The 16,371-nt window shown below is 42.2% G+C and overlaps 1 protein-coding gene across 1 annotated transcript; it reads left to right on the plus strand.

Moving 5' to 3' along the window:
- The first annotated feature begins 1,229 nt into the window (after positions 1 to 1,229).
- On the plus strand, positions 1,230 to 8,763 carry LOC129500086 (protein FRG2-like-1). Its single transcript, XM_055310216.1, has 4 exons — positions 1,230 to 1,355; positions 6,746 to 6,821; positions 7,694 to 7,768; positions 8,291 to 8,763. The coding sequence occupies exons 1-4, from the start codon at positions 1,230 to 1,232 to the stop codon at positions 8,761 to 8,763; spliced, it is 750 nt and encodes a 249-aa protein (XP_055166191.1).
- Positions 8,764 to 16,371: the final 7,608 nt, after the last annotated feature.

Raw genomic sequence — 16,371 nt, forward strand, 5'->3', positions numbered from 1 at the left:
GCCCCGCTTTCCCTATTTTCTTCCATTTCTGTGAGGGGTAAACAGAGACTCCAAATAGTCACGGAAACTAACCTGTCTGTCGTTGTCCACTCAGATATGTGGATGCTGGGCCCACTCCACTGGACACAAAGGAGTTTCTGGGATGACTGAGAAGGCCAGGTCTTCCACCCGGCTTTTATAGTGCTCGTAATCTCCAGGAAATCCCTTCCCACTAATGCAATCATCCTAATCTAATCTTGTGTGAGCTTATCTTTGTGTGTGAGCTAATCTTTGCCTGTTTGTCCAGGATTGGAAAGGATACTCTATTGGAAGAAATGTTTTATTGTTTACATCATCAGCACTTAACATTGTATCTCATGTATATATATCTGAAATAATACACTATAATTTGGTCTTTGCCATTCCCAGGGATTTTAAAAAGATAGACATATAACTATATATTTTTAACAATATACATGATGCTGAAAATGTTTATGCAAATATTGCCAGTGGGAGAGGTTGTGCATGCATGGGGGCATGGGTTATACAGGAAATCTATGGATCTCTGCTCAAGATTGCTGTGAGCCAAAAACTTTTCCAAAGAATAAAATCTTTTTTAAAAAAAATATTTACTCATATGCCAACATACTGGCTGATTCATTCTGCATCTTTCTTTTTTTAAAATTTATTTATTTATGATAGTCACACACACACACAGAGAGAGAGAGAGAGAGAGAGAGGCAGAGACACAGGCAGAGGGAGAAGCAGGCTCCATGCACCGGGAGCCTGATGTGGGATTCGATCCCGGGTCCCCAGGATCGCGCCCTGGGCCAAAGGCAGACGCCAAACTGCTGCGGCACCCAGGGATCCCTGCATCTTTCTTTAAAAAAATTTTTTTTAATTTTTATTTATTTATGATAGTCAGAGAGAGAGAGAGAGGCAGAGACACAGGCAGAGGGAGAAGCAGGCTCCATGCACCAGGAGCCCGACGTGGGATTCGATCCCGGGTCTCCAGGATCGTGCCCTGGGCCAAAGGCAGGCACCAAACCACTGTGCCACCCAGGGATCCCCATTCTGCATCTTTCTATGGATGGGATAACTTAGTAACCCCAGGCAAGGAGCTCATCGGAAAACAGGACTTTGAAAACTGAGGTGAAGAATGGCTCTGTTTATCCACAGAATCAGAGCCTGGCTCAGATGCTAAGAATGCCAGTAGAGCCAGGGCCAGATTCTGTGATTGCACAGGCGGTATGCTGCTCTTCAACCCCCAGGAGACCTGGAAGCCAGCAGGCTTTGCCATAGAGAAGGATTCCAGGATGACTGGGTATGAGGATGGAGTGGATAAAGGAGATGAGTGGAGCTTAGGAGAGTTCTCAGTGAGGACTTTCCTTGGGTGGGGTCTACATTCCAGTGAGACTCTCCACCCACATGCCTCCTGACTCTCTTAGGACTGGGGAGAGAGGGAAAGCTCTTCACTTGGGAGTCCTTCTGCCAGTGGGTGGGGATGGCATGGGGAAGGGTATATTGATGACTGCATTTCTCAAAACACAGTTATGATTTCTAAGATAATCTCATCTGAAGATGAAGCTCAGAGATTAGGAAGAGAAAGAGAGGGGGTAGGAGGAGGGGAATGACTGGCTTTCAGGTAAATGTCCCATCCTAGATGGAGTACTGTGTTTTCCTCTAAAAATACTGTATTTTTAGGCTTTAAAAACCTTTACTTCTCTACTTCTGATGTTCCTGCCTAATGAGTTTTGAAAATGGCTTTGTTCCTTTAATTCTCATTCAAGTGATGGTCAGTTAATTCAAAAAATAAAAATAGATTATTTTTGTGATTTTATGCATTCTAATTAGAAAAGCATTTAGAATGGTTTCCAGTAAATAATAAATGGTAAAATTCTTTGTTTTTGCTCTTCTCAAGACCACTTAAACCCTATTATTTCTCTAAAATTTCTTGATTACAAAGTCATTCATTAAGTCTTTCCTCAGTCTCTTAATTCCTTGTCACTCAGAGTGTGAACTACAGATTAGCAATACAGAATCATCAAAAATCTGAAAATGGAGAATCTTGGGTCCCACTCAGCATCTCCTACATAAATGTCTGCCATTTAACAAGATCTCTATGTAATTATTGTGTACATGAAAATTGGAAAAGTGCATTTCTAAATCACTCTGTTCTCTCCTGAGAAATAGACAACATTTACTATGTATGATTAAAAACCTCTTAGGTACACATGTAGGTGGATAATAGGTAGACAGATGATAGACAATCTGTGTTGCTCCCACACCTGTATGTTTTGTGTTCTCCAAATGTATTGTACTGATAGTAGTTTAACAAATCTCATGTTATCTCTTTCCATCAGTATCTAAGACTGAATTAAAGAATTTTATTTTCCAAAAAAAGCTATTTTTTGAGTCAATCAGATCATGTGTGTCAACTGAAACGGTTTATACAAACCTCTCATTTTGCCTTGGGACAAATTAAGAAGTCTTCTCTTGAGTCATTGCCAAATGTGTTTTCATTTCAGGAAATGTTGCCCTTTGGATTTTTATGTCCTGATGAAATTGAAAGTGGAAATGCTGGACTCTGTTTAATCTTAAACCAAGATGGAAACACTATGTTTGGATTTCATCCTTGAGAGCTCTGCTATGCAGAGATACATTGGGACTTTGGGACAGAAGCCCTATCTATCCCTGTTCTCACTGAAACTTCAGCCCTGCTCACACTGCTTTGTAGAAGGACAATGTTGTAATCTGTTCTGAGAATCCCTGCCTCATGTTGTCTCCTCATCGCAAGATAATTTATTATTAAGTGGAAAAGTTAAATTCTGGCAGCTGAGAGGAGAGTTGTCTCACTTGATTATTCTGTTTTACCCAAATTCTGATTTTTTTTCAAAAAGTGATTCCTCTTAGGCAGTTGGGAAACAGAATGAGGCGCTTCACCCCACACAGGATCTGTGAAGCACAGAGTCCAGCCTCAACTCAGCTAGGGGCACAAGTCTCCTCAGACAAAACATAGCAGTCTTCTGTCTTCAGAAACACATACCTTTGGGTAGAGATGCACTAACAGTGCAGGCTGGAGACAAAAGTCTCAGGCTTGCATCACAGAGGGATGGAACAGTCACGAAGGAATTTCAAGTACAGATGCTGGAGCAAAAAAAAAAGTGGACCCTCCCCACACCCATCCTGGACCCAACTTGACCCCTCCCTCTTCTCCAGTCCTGAGGACTCTCCACTTCCCCTCTTGTCATATCATGCATAGTATTTTGTATGACTATTTATTCTGCATCCAACCTATACACCATACGGGTCTACCTTCACTCCATGGAAATCTTGGTTTATGATCCCATCCTTTCCACAACCTTAAAGGTCAGGAGATCCATCAAGAGTTTTTGACAAATCTCAGGGATTAATACTCTTCATGATTTTCTCTGTTCTCAACTTAGAGTTCCTCATAAAACCCATCTTTGCCTTCTATCTACACAGACATAGAATTCAGCCCCCAACATCATCAACCCGAAAGAATCCATGTGAAGACCAAATGAATTAGTTAGCCATGTGGCCTTTATTAAAGACTCTGAAAGGGTGGTGGTGGGTGGGGAGTACTACACACCCAGCAGCAAGTTGTGTAAAGATTTTTCATAGCAGTTGTTTAGCTATGGGCCTCCCCCCATGGGCCTCCTCGCTGTTCTGCCATAAGAGTCCTTGGTTCTTCTCCCCCAACTGTTCAGTGCCTTCACTCGTGGCCCCATCTCCTTTGTAATGGGCATTCTCTTGCCCCCAGTATTTTTTTTTAAGATTTTATTTTATTATTTATTCATGAGAGACAGAGAGAAAGAGAGAGACAGAGAGAGACAGAGAGAGAGAGAGAGAGAGAGGCAGAGATATAGGCAGAGGGAGAAGCAGGCTCCATGCACCGGGAGCCCGACGTGGGACTGGATCCCGGGTCTCCAGGATCGTGCCCTGGGCCAAAGGCAGGCGCTAAACCGCTGTGCCACCCAGGGATCCCGGGTTTTAGTTCTAAGGATAGCTTCAACGACACAGATTCCTCACCTTTGTCTTTGTCCATTCTGTCAGTCTTCCTAAAATGCCTGAGGTCTGGAATTGCTGAGACTTCCTTGGTCCCAGGCTCTCCTCCTCATCTGAGCCCAAGGGCTGGGAGACAAGCCCTCCCCACCGCCCCCATCATGGGATACCTCTTAGTCCTCCCCATGTGTCAAAGGCCTGTCAACAGTCCTTGCACATTATCTATGGGTCGAAGAGGAAGGTGGGCAGTGAGTGAACATCCATCACGGGCAGCTTTCAAAGGTTATTATCAAGACGTATTTTTTTATTTGACAATTGGTTTTTCTGGAGGGGACAGAGACATGTGGCCGGTTAACTGTTTGGAAATTCATGATGCAATCAACAACCCATTTTAAATAGGGACAAATGAGGAAAAGATTAAAAGGTCTTAAGATGATGAGAATGATTCAGCTGTCCTTATCAACGCAGATTGTGGATGCTGAGCAAATTCCATGGGGCACAATGGAGGATCCATTATTCAAGATAATGGAGGAGGGATGAGGATGAAGGAAAGCTTCACCCTCCAGCTGGCCTTTATATTGTAGGAGGAGGCCGCTATCAAGCGTTGGCAGTAACTTAATCACCTCAACTCAGTCAACTTTGCTTGAAACATCCACACCCTCCCAAGATATAAAGAGATTATTTCCTGTTTACTTTTCCTCTGCATTTTTATTTTACTAACATGTATATCTGATATCAACTATAATTGATGAGTCTCATTTCCAGGCCTTTAATAAATTCTAACATATATTACATACTGTAAAGAATCTTCAATTCCCCACATCACTGCTAAACCCGGTAATGTCTGAATTTTCACTACTTGTATGTATGTGAAATGGTGGTGGTTTTATTTTCATTTTCTTTATTATCAGCAATGCTATATGTAACATAATATTCATCACAGGTTTACTAACTGATTGTCTTTTTGAATTTTTTTCCCCAACTAATTGTGGATTATTTCCCTTTCCTTTTAATGGATAGACATTAGTTTTTTCTGGATATATTGTTGAGCGATGTTAATTGCAAGTATGTGCTTCCATTTTGTAACTGGTCTTAAATTATATTTTCAGACAGGAGGTACCAGTTGTAATTATATAGTAAGTAATAGTAATGTAGGAATTTTGTTTAGATCATGGTTCAAAAAAACAAAAAATGCATTTAAAAAAACGTGTTGGAGTTATTCGGGAGAATGTGAATATCAACTGAGTATTAGGTGATGTTAAGACATTTAAAAATAGGGGCACCTGGCTGGCTCAGTCAGTAGAATGTGTGACTTTTGATCATGGGGTTTTTAAGTTTAAGCCCCACATTGGGTACAGAGATTACTTAAAACATTTAAAATAAAAATAGGGACTCCTGGGTGGCTCAGCGGTTGAGCTTCTGCCTTTGGCTCAGGGTGTGATCCCGGTGCTGGGATCAAGTCCCACATGGGCTCCCTGAGAGGAGCCTGCTTCTTCCTCTGCCTCTGTCTCTGCCTCTCTCTCTGTGTCTCTCATGAATAAATAAAATCTTTTAAAAAATAAAATAAAAATAAATTAAAAAATAATTTTGTGTTGTGCTAGTATAGGAGGCTTTTTTTTTAATTTTTATTTATTTATGATAGTCACACATAGAGAGAGAGAGAGAGAGAGAGAGAGAGAGAGAGAGAGGCAGAGGGAGAAGCAGGCTCCATGCACCGGGAGCCCGACGTGGGACTCAATCCAGGGTCTCCAAGATCGCGCCCTGGGCCAAAGGCAGGCGCCAAACCGCTGCGCCACCCAGGGATCCCTCTAGGAGGCTTTTAAAAAATATATTTTATTGAATTTCGATTTGCCATCATATAGTATAACACCTCGTGCTCATCCCATCAAGTGCCCTCCTTGGAGCCCATCACCCAGTCACCCCATCCCCCACCCAGCTCCCCTTCCACTTCCCCTTGTTCATTTCCCAGAGTTAGGAGTCTCTCATGTTTTGTCATGCCTGGGAGTCTTTTTATTATCTTTTATGTCCTTGAGTAATTATTTATTAGAGATCAATCTTATAGCTCACAACTTGATTATTAGAGAAATACAGAATTCTAGGATTTGTATCAAAGTATTCCAGCTCCATTTCCCACCCAACCCCCATCACAAAGGAAAAGTTTGGAGTGGATCATCTAAGATTGGCAAAATGCTGACATATTTTGGGGCACCTGAGCAACTTAGTGATTGAGCATCTGCTTTTGGCTCAGGTTGTGATCCTGGGGTCCTGGGATTGAGTTCCCCATCTGGCTCCCTGCAGGAAGCCTACTTCTCCTTCTGCCTATGTCTCTGCCTCTCTGTGTCTCTCATGAATAAATAAATAAAATTTAAAAAAAAAGATGACATATTTTGAAGTGATCTTAAGTGTAAACAAAGATTCTCTTTATTTTCCTTTATTGTGTGAATGCTTGAAATTTCCATATTAAAAGCTTTAAAGAAGATAAATCAATACTGGGCAACTATCTTCACCATTAATACTTTTTAGTTCATTGCTGCCTTCATTTTTATACAAAGATGTATTCGTCAGATGTACTAATAGGTAAGATTGACTTGTAAATTTTCCTACGGTGATATCCAGTCAGTCCTTAAAGATCTAGGGCATCTTTTGGCAAGGATGGGAACATGGGAGAGAAATACTCCACTTGCATAATGGGTCTCATAGACATTTTTTTTTAAGTCTGATTTTCCTGTGACTTACATAGAATGAAATTATCAGTGAGAAGGATACTGAAAACATGTTTTTCACCGATATGGAAGAAACCCTTCTGATGAGCCTACGTAATCCTCTTGCCCTTCCTTGGGCAGCACTCGCTTCTCATTTCACCAGGGAAGAAGCCACAGAATCTAGCAGGGTCTTAAATACTTGTGACTGGGAGTTGGGCCAGAAAAAAAGGGAAGAGTCTTCTCCATCTTTTCTATCCCTCTGCCCCTAGTTTTGCTGTCCTGCTTTTTTGACACCATGACAGGACCCTGCAAAGGACCCTTAGCTGTGTGAGGCTCCGCAGCAGAAGTACAACCCCCAACATCCATCCTCTCAGACCAGTCCAGGTTCTGAAAGGTGACAAGAAGATGGAATATTTCCAGCCAATCAGAGCAAGCCACGCCCTTGGGGGGGGCTATAAAAGGCAGGTCCTACCAACCAGTCCACACTTGGGTGTCCGAACGTCACAGAGGGAAGATCGTCCCTGTAGACTTTAAGATGCACTTGGGAATTGAAGGCATAGACGCCCACAGCCCCTCCATGCAACACCCCACAGACCAGATGCCCTGCCAGCAGAACTCTAAAGAAAGAGGCTCAGATGTGGAGGAGAAATCACTCGAAGGAAAAGAGGAGACGTTCTCTTCCCTGTTAAGACAGGGTTGCACCCAAAGGCAAGGTAGGAATCTCGGTGGTTTGTGTATGGGGGCTGGAAGGGGGGGTTAGGGGTCAGGATTTTATTTTGAGATAGGGGATAGGAAGTGTCACCCAGCGCTCAGGGGGGCCTTGGGAAACATGGCAATGATCCCCTGGAACCATATTGTTCTGGTTCACCTTTGACACTGGCTGAACAACCTCAGTTGAGAGAACTGTCCACCGATTGGGATCAGGGATGGACTAGGGAGTTCTGTGGACCTTGCCTGAGGCCAGTCACCTAAACTATTTCCTCCAGGGTCAGAGCCGGAGACAGATGAGGAGAACTCCAAGGAAACTGAGCTCAAAAGACACAGCAGTAGCTCTGGATCAGGTAAGAATTCGTTTTCCTGGGGAGGAGGGACAGGACATGGGTTGACTCAGTCTCCCGGGTCAGGGAGACTTGCAGACTCTGGATCCTAGGAACAGATGGGGATGTAGTTTTGGTTGCCAGCATTGATCCTTGTGTGCCCAGGATGGACTGGTGTGTCCTGGGTGTCCTGTTGCAGACAGTCACAAAACTTTGTCTACAGAATTGGAAGGCTGCTCCAGTTGGGAGGGCTCCAGGAAGAGGAAAATCAGTTCCAGTGACAGCACCTGTGATAGAGCAGGTAGGATCTTGTTTTGGGCTGGGAGGTGTATGGACAGGAAAGCAGGTGAGATATGGAGGGCGTCGGCATGGAGGGGGTTGTTGGGTGGTTGAAGGGAGTTAGGAAACTGGAATCAGGGGAGCATTTGGGGACCCATGATGGGCATCAAGGAGATGGGGCCGAACAGAGTAGGAGACTGGTGGAATTCACCCAAGGGAATAGGGGTCCACTCTTGCAAGTCATTCATCCACATGCTTCCTCTGCAGGGGCCTCTCCAGCAGATGAGGGCAGTGTGACTCCGGAAAAGAAGAAACGGAGGGCGTCTGACCACTGCCGCAGCAGCGAGAGCCCGGGGACCGCGCCCGCCCGCCCCGGGAGACGCTGGGCGCGGGGCTCAGGGCGCAGCAGGCGGGGCAGACACAGCCTTCGGGGAGACCGGCCGCCTCCACTTCGGAAGGCACTGGTGACCACCCTGCGCGCCCTGTCTGAGGCCATCTATCAGGACGTCGCTCAGGTGTGCGAGCTGCAGAAGCATTCCCCGCTGACCTGGGAGGAGCAATTCGGACTCCGGCAGCTCTGGGGGCCTCTGTACTCGGCTTTGCAGACCATCTACACCATGGCCAACCAGGCGGCCTACGCCTTCCCGGCCGAGAGCTGGCTCCTCCCAGGCCCGCCGCCGGGCCCCGGGCCCCAGGCTCCAGATGCGGATGGACGAGAAGCCCTGGGCTCCCCGGGGTAGAGACGCGGGCCCACCCCTCCCCGGGGCCAGAACTAGGCTGCCGCAGCTCGGTTAGGGTCGCAGAGCCGTGCGTGCAGCTCTTGCAGCTCCGGGGGTGAGCCCACAATCCTGCTACCGCTCAGAGTCCCAGAAACCAGCAGGGCGTGTTTTAGACACAAGGTGTCAGTAAGTGATAGAACTTGGGGTCCTAGGAAAGGTACTCGAAACATGGACTCAGAATGGGGAGATGATGAAGTTTCAATTTCATGTTAGACATTTTCCTGTATTTTGAGAATCTTAAGACAGCCAAGCGCTATTTTATGAGAACAAAGATCAGGGTGCAATTCATATGTATTTGCGTATTCTAAGTGTAGTGAAGTAAGCATGCTTATATCCTCCCCTTTGATACTGAAAAGGCTGTAAGTCTTCCCACTCCAGGACTGGAGGCCACAGGCCGGGGTAACATTCTGTATGGAGAAGATGGCTGTATTTATTGTTCAGTTTGATGAACTCATGGTGAAGTCACCATGTTCAGTTATTTTATATAAAACGTGAGTCAAGATATATTGTAAATGACCATATGTATTTATTCTTACAGCTGGCTCATATTATATGCCTAATTTAAAATTTTCTTCTATTTTATAAATTTCAAGTTATCCTGCTTATGAGAGGATATTAAAACTAGTGTAGTCATTTTTTATAGATTTTATTTTACATGGTTTCCTATTTGTATTTTACACTGAGATCATGCAGTCTTTCATCAAGTAAATGTATATAATTTTATGTAAGAAAATAAACATTTTGGGGTATTATGTTTGGTTCAGGATTTCCCTATTACATGTGATGAAATAAAAATGCTTTTCATGTATTCTGTTTATCCAAATGGAGTTTGTCTTATGGCAGGTGTGGGTTAGGAGGCTGCTTTCTTTTTACATCTACTTTATTTCCACCTTGACTTTTCTCTGCCTCGTAGCTCTTATTATAGGAAGGGAATAGCAGTTAATCATCCCAATGAGTGGGGCAATTCAATGATAGTATATTACAAATCAATTTGAACCCATGACATGGCTTCAAATTATATGAAATAAATGCCCACATATGTACAAAAATTACAATTTGCAAGTTATATTTGGGGGTTGGGAATATAGTTACAAAAGGATCAGAAAAATAAAATTTTAAATAATTACAACAAAATAAAATAAAATATCTGAGAATAAATCCAATAAAAATGTATCAAATGTATATAAGAAACCATGTAAAATTTCTGAAATATATGAAAATAGACAACAAAAATAAAATCACATCACTGTTCTTGGGTAGGAAAACTCCATATTATCAAACATCAATCCCTAAGCTAATTATATAAATTTAATTTGGTCCTGATACAGATACCATCAATTACTCATTGGAGCTAGGCATGTTATTGCAAAAAAAAAAAAATCTTACAGATGAAAATACAAATAAGGATAGGCAAAAAAAAAAAAACTGAAAAAAATGAGGATAAAGTTTTAGTTAGGCAAGATGAATAAAATCCAGAGTTATACAATATGTATAATATTGTACATATAATCACCAGTGTATTGTACACCTAATCTATTAAGATGGTAGGTCTCATGTTAAGTGTTCTGAAAAATAAAAAAGAGGAAAAAAAGGATAGCTAGCTCTATGAAACATGTTGTTTCCTAAATTATGTAGATCAGTAGAGATAAAAATTCAAAAATAGGTCAAAGTATTTGAGAAAGTTAATAAGCAATAAAATATGGGGGATGACATCATTAATACTTGGGGTTTGGGAACTTGATATTACCATCACAAAGTAAGAAATTGATTTACTCTTCACATCCTATAACAAGGTAAAGATTCAATGAGAAATACAACCATATGGACAAAAAAAAAAGCCTCTTTTCAATATAGACTCGCCTATTAAATTGAAATAGAAAATATAGGGATGCCTGGGTGGCTCAGTGGTTGAGCCTGCTTCTCCCTATGCCTATGTCTCTGCCTCTCTTTCTGTCTTACATGAATAAATAAAATCTTAAAAAAAAAGAAATAGAAAATACACACTGACTCCTTCCTGCTGCCAGGACAGTGGGCTCCATGTAAAGGTCATGGCAGCCAGTACACATGGGAGGGAGGCAACCAGATCCTAAGCTACGGGTTTGTGGTTCTGTGAACTCTCCTCTCCTCAATACTGCAATAATCATTTCACCTGTGGTGGCAGGGAGAGATCAGGCTTGGGGAACTGAGAATATTGTTGAAAAAAAATTTTTCGCCTCATTTGCCACTTGCCAAAAAACAATTACAAATTCCCAGTTAGCATCTCTTGAGTGCTTGAGAGAGGCTCTCTCTTCCACAAGCCCTGGTGGTAAACAAGTGTTCAGGAGGAGGGCAGAAAATGCTGAGGTCTGATAGGTGAGGGGCTGTTAGTGAAACATCTGAATTTCACTGAATTCTCTGCTTCGCTGAGAAATTCTACTCAAAATAGGGTTCTTTTTAAAAATATTCAGATCAAAAAATAAATAAATAAAAATATTCAGATCACTGAGATGCTGTATCATTTGAAGTTATAAGCACAGAAACGAAATAAAAGTGCCTGAAAAGGATTTACAGGGTTACAATCAAAGAGAATGAACAGTAATTTATGTTAGGAATCATTGGACTCATTTGCACAAGTCATGGTCAATCTATTTGGAAATGTAGATGATATGGAAATTTGTTAGGAAAATATGCTTTACTAATATTGATCTTCCTAGTGGTAACAGTCTAAACAGAAAAGTGTCTACAAAAAGGAAGTTTATGAGACCCTCACAAATGAAAGCACCAGGATCAGATGGTTAACATGGGCAGATTCTAACATTCCTTTAACTTTCATATGAGCCAATACTCATTTAAATAGCATTGGGTACTTACCACATCTTTCCACAGTTGTGTTTTTGCTGAGTTTTCAGTATTGAGCTCTGATTGCTTTTATTATAAATCAAGAAACAGGAGGTCAAATTAATCCTTTGTTTTCCCTACACACAAATTCACAATTTGATCCATGCCTACTATCTAATACTCTGCATACCCAAGTCAGAGATTAGAGCCATAATGGTGGACAACTCTTAGTTCACAGACACACAAATACACAAACATTACACACAGAGGCAAACACACATGCCTATGTACAAAATACACTCAAATGCACAGCCATATACCCTCACACACTTACACACACTCCACGGCAAACTCACACTCATGGACACGTTCATCAAAAATAAGCATACGCTCACATTTACACACATCGCCCCCACTCTCCCGTTCCCAGTCCCATGGATGTAATCACATTCATACAGTCAGCATGCACACATGTATCTCAGTAACGTGCTCATATGTGGAAGAATACAAGAACCTCTTGACCTTCACTGGCTGAAAGTGGGAGGAGAGGAGTTCTTTCCACCTTTTTCACTTCTCCCACCCCTGCAACAATCCACGAAGATGATATTTACCATGTGCAATATTTTAAAGTGCTGTGAGCATTGCTGCTGTAGGTCTGGGTAAGCGGGACAGAGTGGAATAGATAGAGCAGGTGGGCAATAGATCAGGGTACAAATGAGGACAGGGGGAGGGGGTTATAGCGGTGTGCAGAGAGCATGGGAGTATGGAGGAATAGAGGAAAACTCTTCAAAGGTGTGTCATGCTATAATACTTGATAAATACAGATAGTACAGAAAAGCAAGGGGGAGGCTAAAATGAACCCTAAAGTACTGGATCAGAGTCAGGGACATATGAACATATATTTAGCTGTAGATACGCAAGTAGACAGGTAGATAAAGAGAAAACTATGGATATATGTGTAAACAGAGATTTCCTAGGTCAGTCTACTCAGAGGGCCTAACAGCAATGATATGCTAGGAGCAAGGAGTACACCCAGCACCCATATCTCATTTCTTTTCTTTTCTTTTTTTTTAAGATTTCATTTATTCATGAGAGACACACAGAGAGAGGCAGAGACATAGAGGAAAAAGCAGGCTCACCATAGAGAGACTGATGCAGGACTCGATCCCAGGACCCCAGACTCATGACCTGAGCCAAAGGCAGACCCTCAACCACTGAGCCACCCCAGTGTCCCCTCCTATCTCCTTTCTAACACTGCTTGCTAATCAAAGGCTCCTTGGAGATAAGGCTGTTCCATGGCAGGAGCAAGGAGAATACAAGATGAGCCTGAAGGATCTTGCAGTGACAAAACGTTAAGAGTAAGGAAGTGCTCAAAAAACAAAAAACTGGGGGGTGGGACACCTGGGTGGCTCAGGTGGAGGATCTCAGGGTCTTGGGATCAGCCCCACCTCTGGCTCCCTGCTCAGTGGGGAGTCTGCTTCTCCCTCAGCCTCTGCCCCACCCCCACTGCGCTCGTGCTCTCTCTCTCAAATAAATAAATAAATAAATAAATAAATAAATAAATAAATAAATAAAATCTTTTAACAACAACAACTGGGGACATATCAAAGGGACATAGTAGCCAAACCTGAAAGGTCTGTACACCCTGTCACCAACTGTTTGATACCAGTGGGTGGGGGTGGGGGTCCTGCAATTCCACGTAATTTTTTTAAATTTACTTATTAATGAGAGACACACAGAGAGAGGTAGAGACACAGGCAGAGGGAGAAGCAGGCTTCATGCAGGGAGCCCGATGCAGGACTTGATCCCAGGACCCTGGAATCACTCCCTGAGTTGAAGGCCGACATTCAACCACTGAGCCACCCAGGTGCCCCAAATTCAATGTAATTCTGACATTATCTGGTTAGTACAGACCCCACAAGTTAAGGGCAAAGTCGTTTCCGAGACTGCCCTCAGTGACAAGCCACCACTCACAAGGCAGGCTTTCCCAAACCTCCAGTGCATCTGCCAGCGAGCTACAGATTTAAGGCTTCCCACAACATGCTCCACCCCCTCCACCCCCAGTTGGATATTTGCTGGGAAGACTCACAGAACCTCGGAAAGTGCTATACCTATGAGGATCCTTGATTAAGTTAATTTGTATATTGGGACCCACAAAACAGGTCACCACAGTGGCCCAACCCACATCACAAATCTAAACTTAAGTCAGCCTGCTCTTCTGTGAAACGCCCAGCAAGGAAAACCGCACACACACCAACCAACCACAGTCCTCTCTCTCTCTCTCTCTCTCTCTCTCTCTCTCTCTCTCTATATATATATATATATATATATATATATATATAGACACACACATTTTTATTATACCATGGCTCCCAATGACCAAAACTAGAACAATTTTTTTAAGCGACCATCAACTTTATTTTTTTTGTATATATTTTTTATTGGAGTTCAATTTGCCAACATCTAGCATAATACCCAGTGCTCATCCTGTCAAGTGCCCCCCTCAGTGCCTGTCACCCAGTCACCCCATAAAACGAGAACAATTCAAGCAACAAAATAAATTACATAGCAGTGAATTATAGCACAAAGTATAAGTCTAAATCAGTTGAAGAAACAAATAAATGAGGGTGAAATGACCCAGCTTCCACACAGAATGGCAAATAATATATGGGGTTACTTAGCTCTCCAGGAAGTGATGCTTAATTCAACATCCCACACCTACCTCCAAGCACCCCCCCTTCTTCCACTACACTTGACTGTGGGTTGTGCTTACAGTATCCCAAAGAATAGAGTACAGCAAGGCATGCAGAGTCATTTTTCAGTGGAGAAGCCTAAACACTGTTTAACTAACAGATAAAGATTAACATCATCCAAGATAACCCATGTTAACTTCGTGAACCTCTCAGGTGGGATGCTGTGATGAGATGTGATATTTTTCTCCAAAACCCATAAACCAAGTCTATCCATGAGAAACACTTCAGACAAATTCAACTTCAGAGGCATTCTAAAATGTATGGGACCAGTACTCTTCACACCTGTCATGATAAACAAGGAAAGTCTGAGAAAATGTCACAGAGCAGAAAAGACAGGGGGACACAGGATGACTACATATAATGTAATGTCCTGGACTGGATCCTGACAGAGAAAAATGACCATGTTAAAACAGTTGAAATGTAAATAACGTCTGGAGTTTAGGTAATAGTAACATACTAATGTTGGTTCCTTAGTTTTGACAAATCAACTATGGTAAAGTTAAGATGGTAACATTTGGGGTACTATGGGAGAGACATTCTGGAACTCTCCATGTTACCTTTACAAATTTTCTACAAATCTAAAGTTATTCTAAAACAAAATGTTTACTTTAAAAATTGCAAATGTTTATGATTTAATAAGAGGCTTACGTTACAATATTTCTTTTTAAAAAATATTTTATTTTGGGGCAGCCTGGATGGCTCAGTGGTTTAGTACCATCTTTGGCCCAGGGTACAAATCTTGGAGACCTGGGATCGGGTCCCGCATTGGGTTCCCTGCATGGGGCCTGCTTCTCCCTCTGCCTGTGTCTCTGCCTCACTCTCTCTCTCTCTCTCTCTGTCTCTCTCTGTGTGTGTGTCTCTCATGAATAAATACATAAAATCTTTTAAAAATATTTTATTTTTAATTAATCTCTGTACCCAATGCGGGGCTTGAACTCATGATCCTGAGGTTAAGAGTCACATGCTCTACCCCCTGAGTCAGACACCCCTAAAATATGTTTGAGTTAATATCCTTTTATTTTTCCTTTCAAGTGTGTCCATTTTGCTCTGGTGGCAATTTCAAAAGTGCTAATACTCCTTGTTAAACCAAAATATATTCATATCTTCAGCTTCAAATGGCTACTCATCTACTGTGCCAAGTTTGACAAAATGCTCCTCCGTAACCGCTGGTATCTTCAAGTCGGAAAAGCAGAAATCCATTTTGAAGTCCTTTTTGCCAATATCGTCAACCGCCATCAAGATTTATCATAGAACAATCTACTTTCTAGACATCCCCAAAGTCCGTTCAATCTCTTCCTACACGCTCAGTCTGTTTACTGGCTGCCTCCCACCTGCACCCTTTGTAAAATTCAGCTGACACATCTTCCTATGTTCCTCTTCATTCTCTGCAGTTTACTCTTCAAATGGTGACTTGAAAATATTTTAATATGCTCATCTTTCTCCGTAAGCGTTATCATATTTCAAATGTCCCCAATTTCTCTTAGGATGTAAAGCACAATATTCGCAACACAGCCTTCAAAGCCAGGAATAAGTAAAACCTGATTTTAACTTCCAGCTTCACCCCAGGCCATTTGCATCACAAATCAGGACCCCTGCTCCCACTCCCAGTTTCTGGACAGAGTTACCCACATGCTACTCCTTCTTATCCAACTGTCTTTACAATTCCAAGCTCAGGTACATCTTAGGAAAATTTAATATCTCAATTTGAAAGTTACACATTCAAAGATATTTCCAGTATTTTCACATTATTTCAGGACTGTTCTATGGAATCTTAGCTTCTCTACTTTAACCATTAATACAAATGCAACTATATAAGTACACATATGTTAGTTACAAAGGGTCCATGTTCTGTGCTATTGTTATTTACTATTTTATACTAGGCCCCTGTCATTCTGTTTCACTCACCCCTCTCTCTGTTCTTAACATGCTTTGAGGTCTGAATGCATCCATGACTGAACAGGTGGAGGATAATTCATATTTCTCTGATGAGATGAGGGAA

The sequence above is a fragment of the Nyctereutes procyonoides genome, unplaced genomic scaffold (genome assembly GCF_905146905.1).
Source record: "Nyctereutes procyonoides isolate TBG_1078 unplaced genomic scaffold, NYPRO_anot_genome, whole genome shotgun sequence".
In the NCBI taxonomy this organism is placed as follows: domain Eukaryota; kingdom Metazoa; phylum Chordata; class Mammalia; order Carnivora; family Canidae; genus Nyctereutes; species Nyctereutes procyonoides.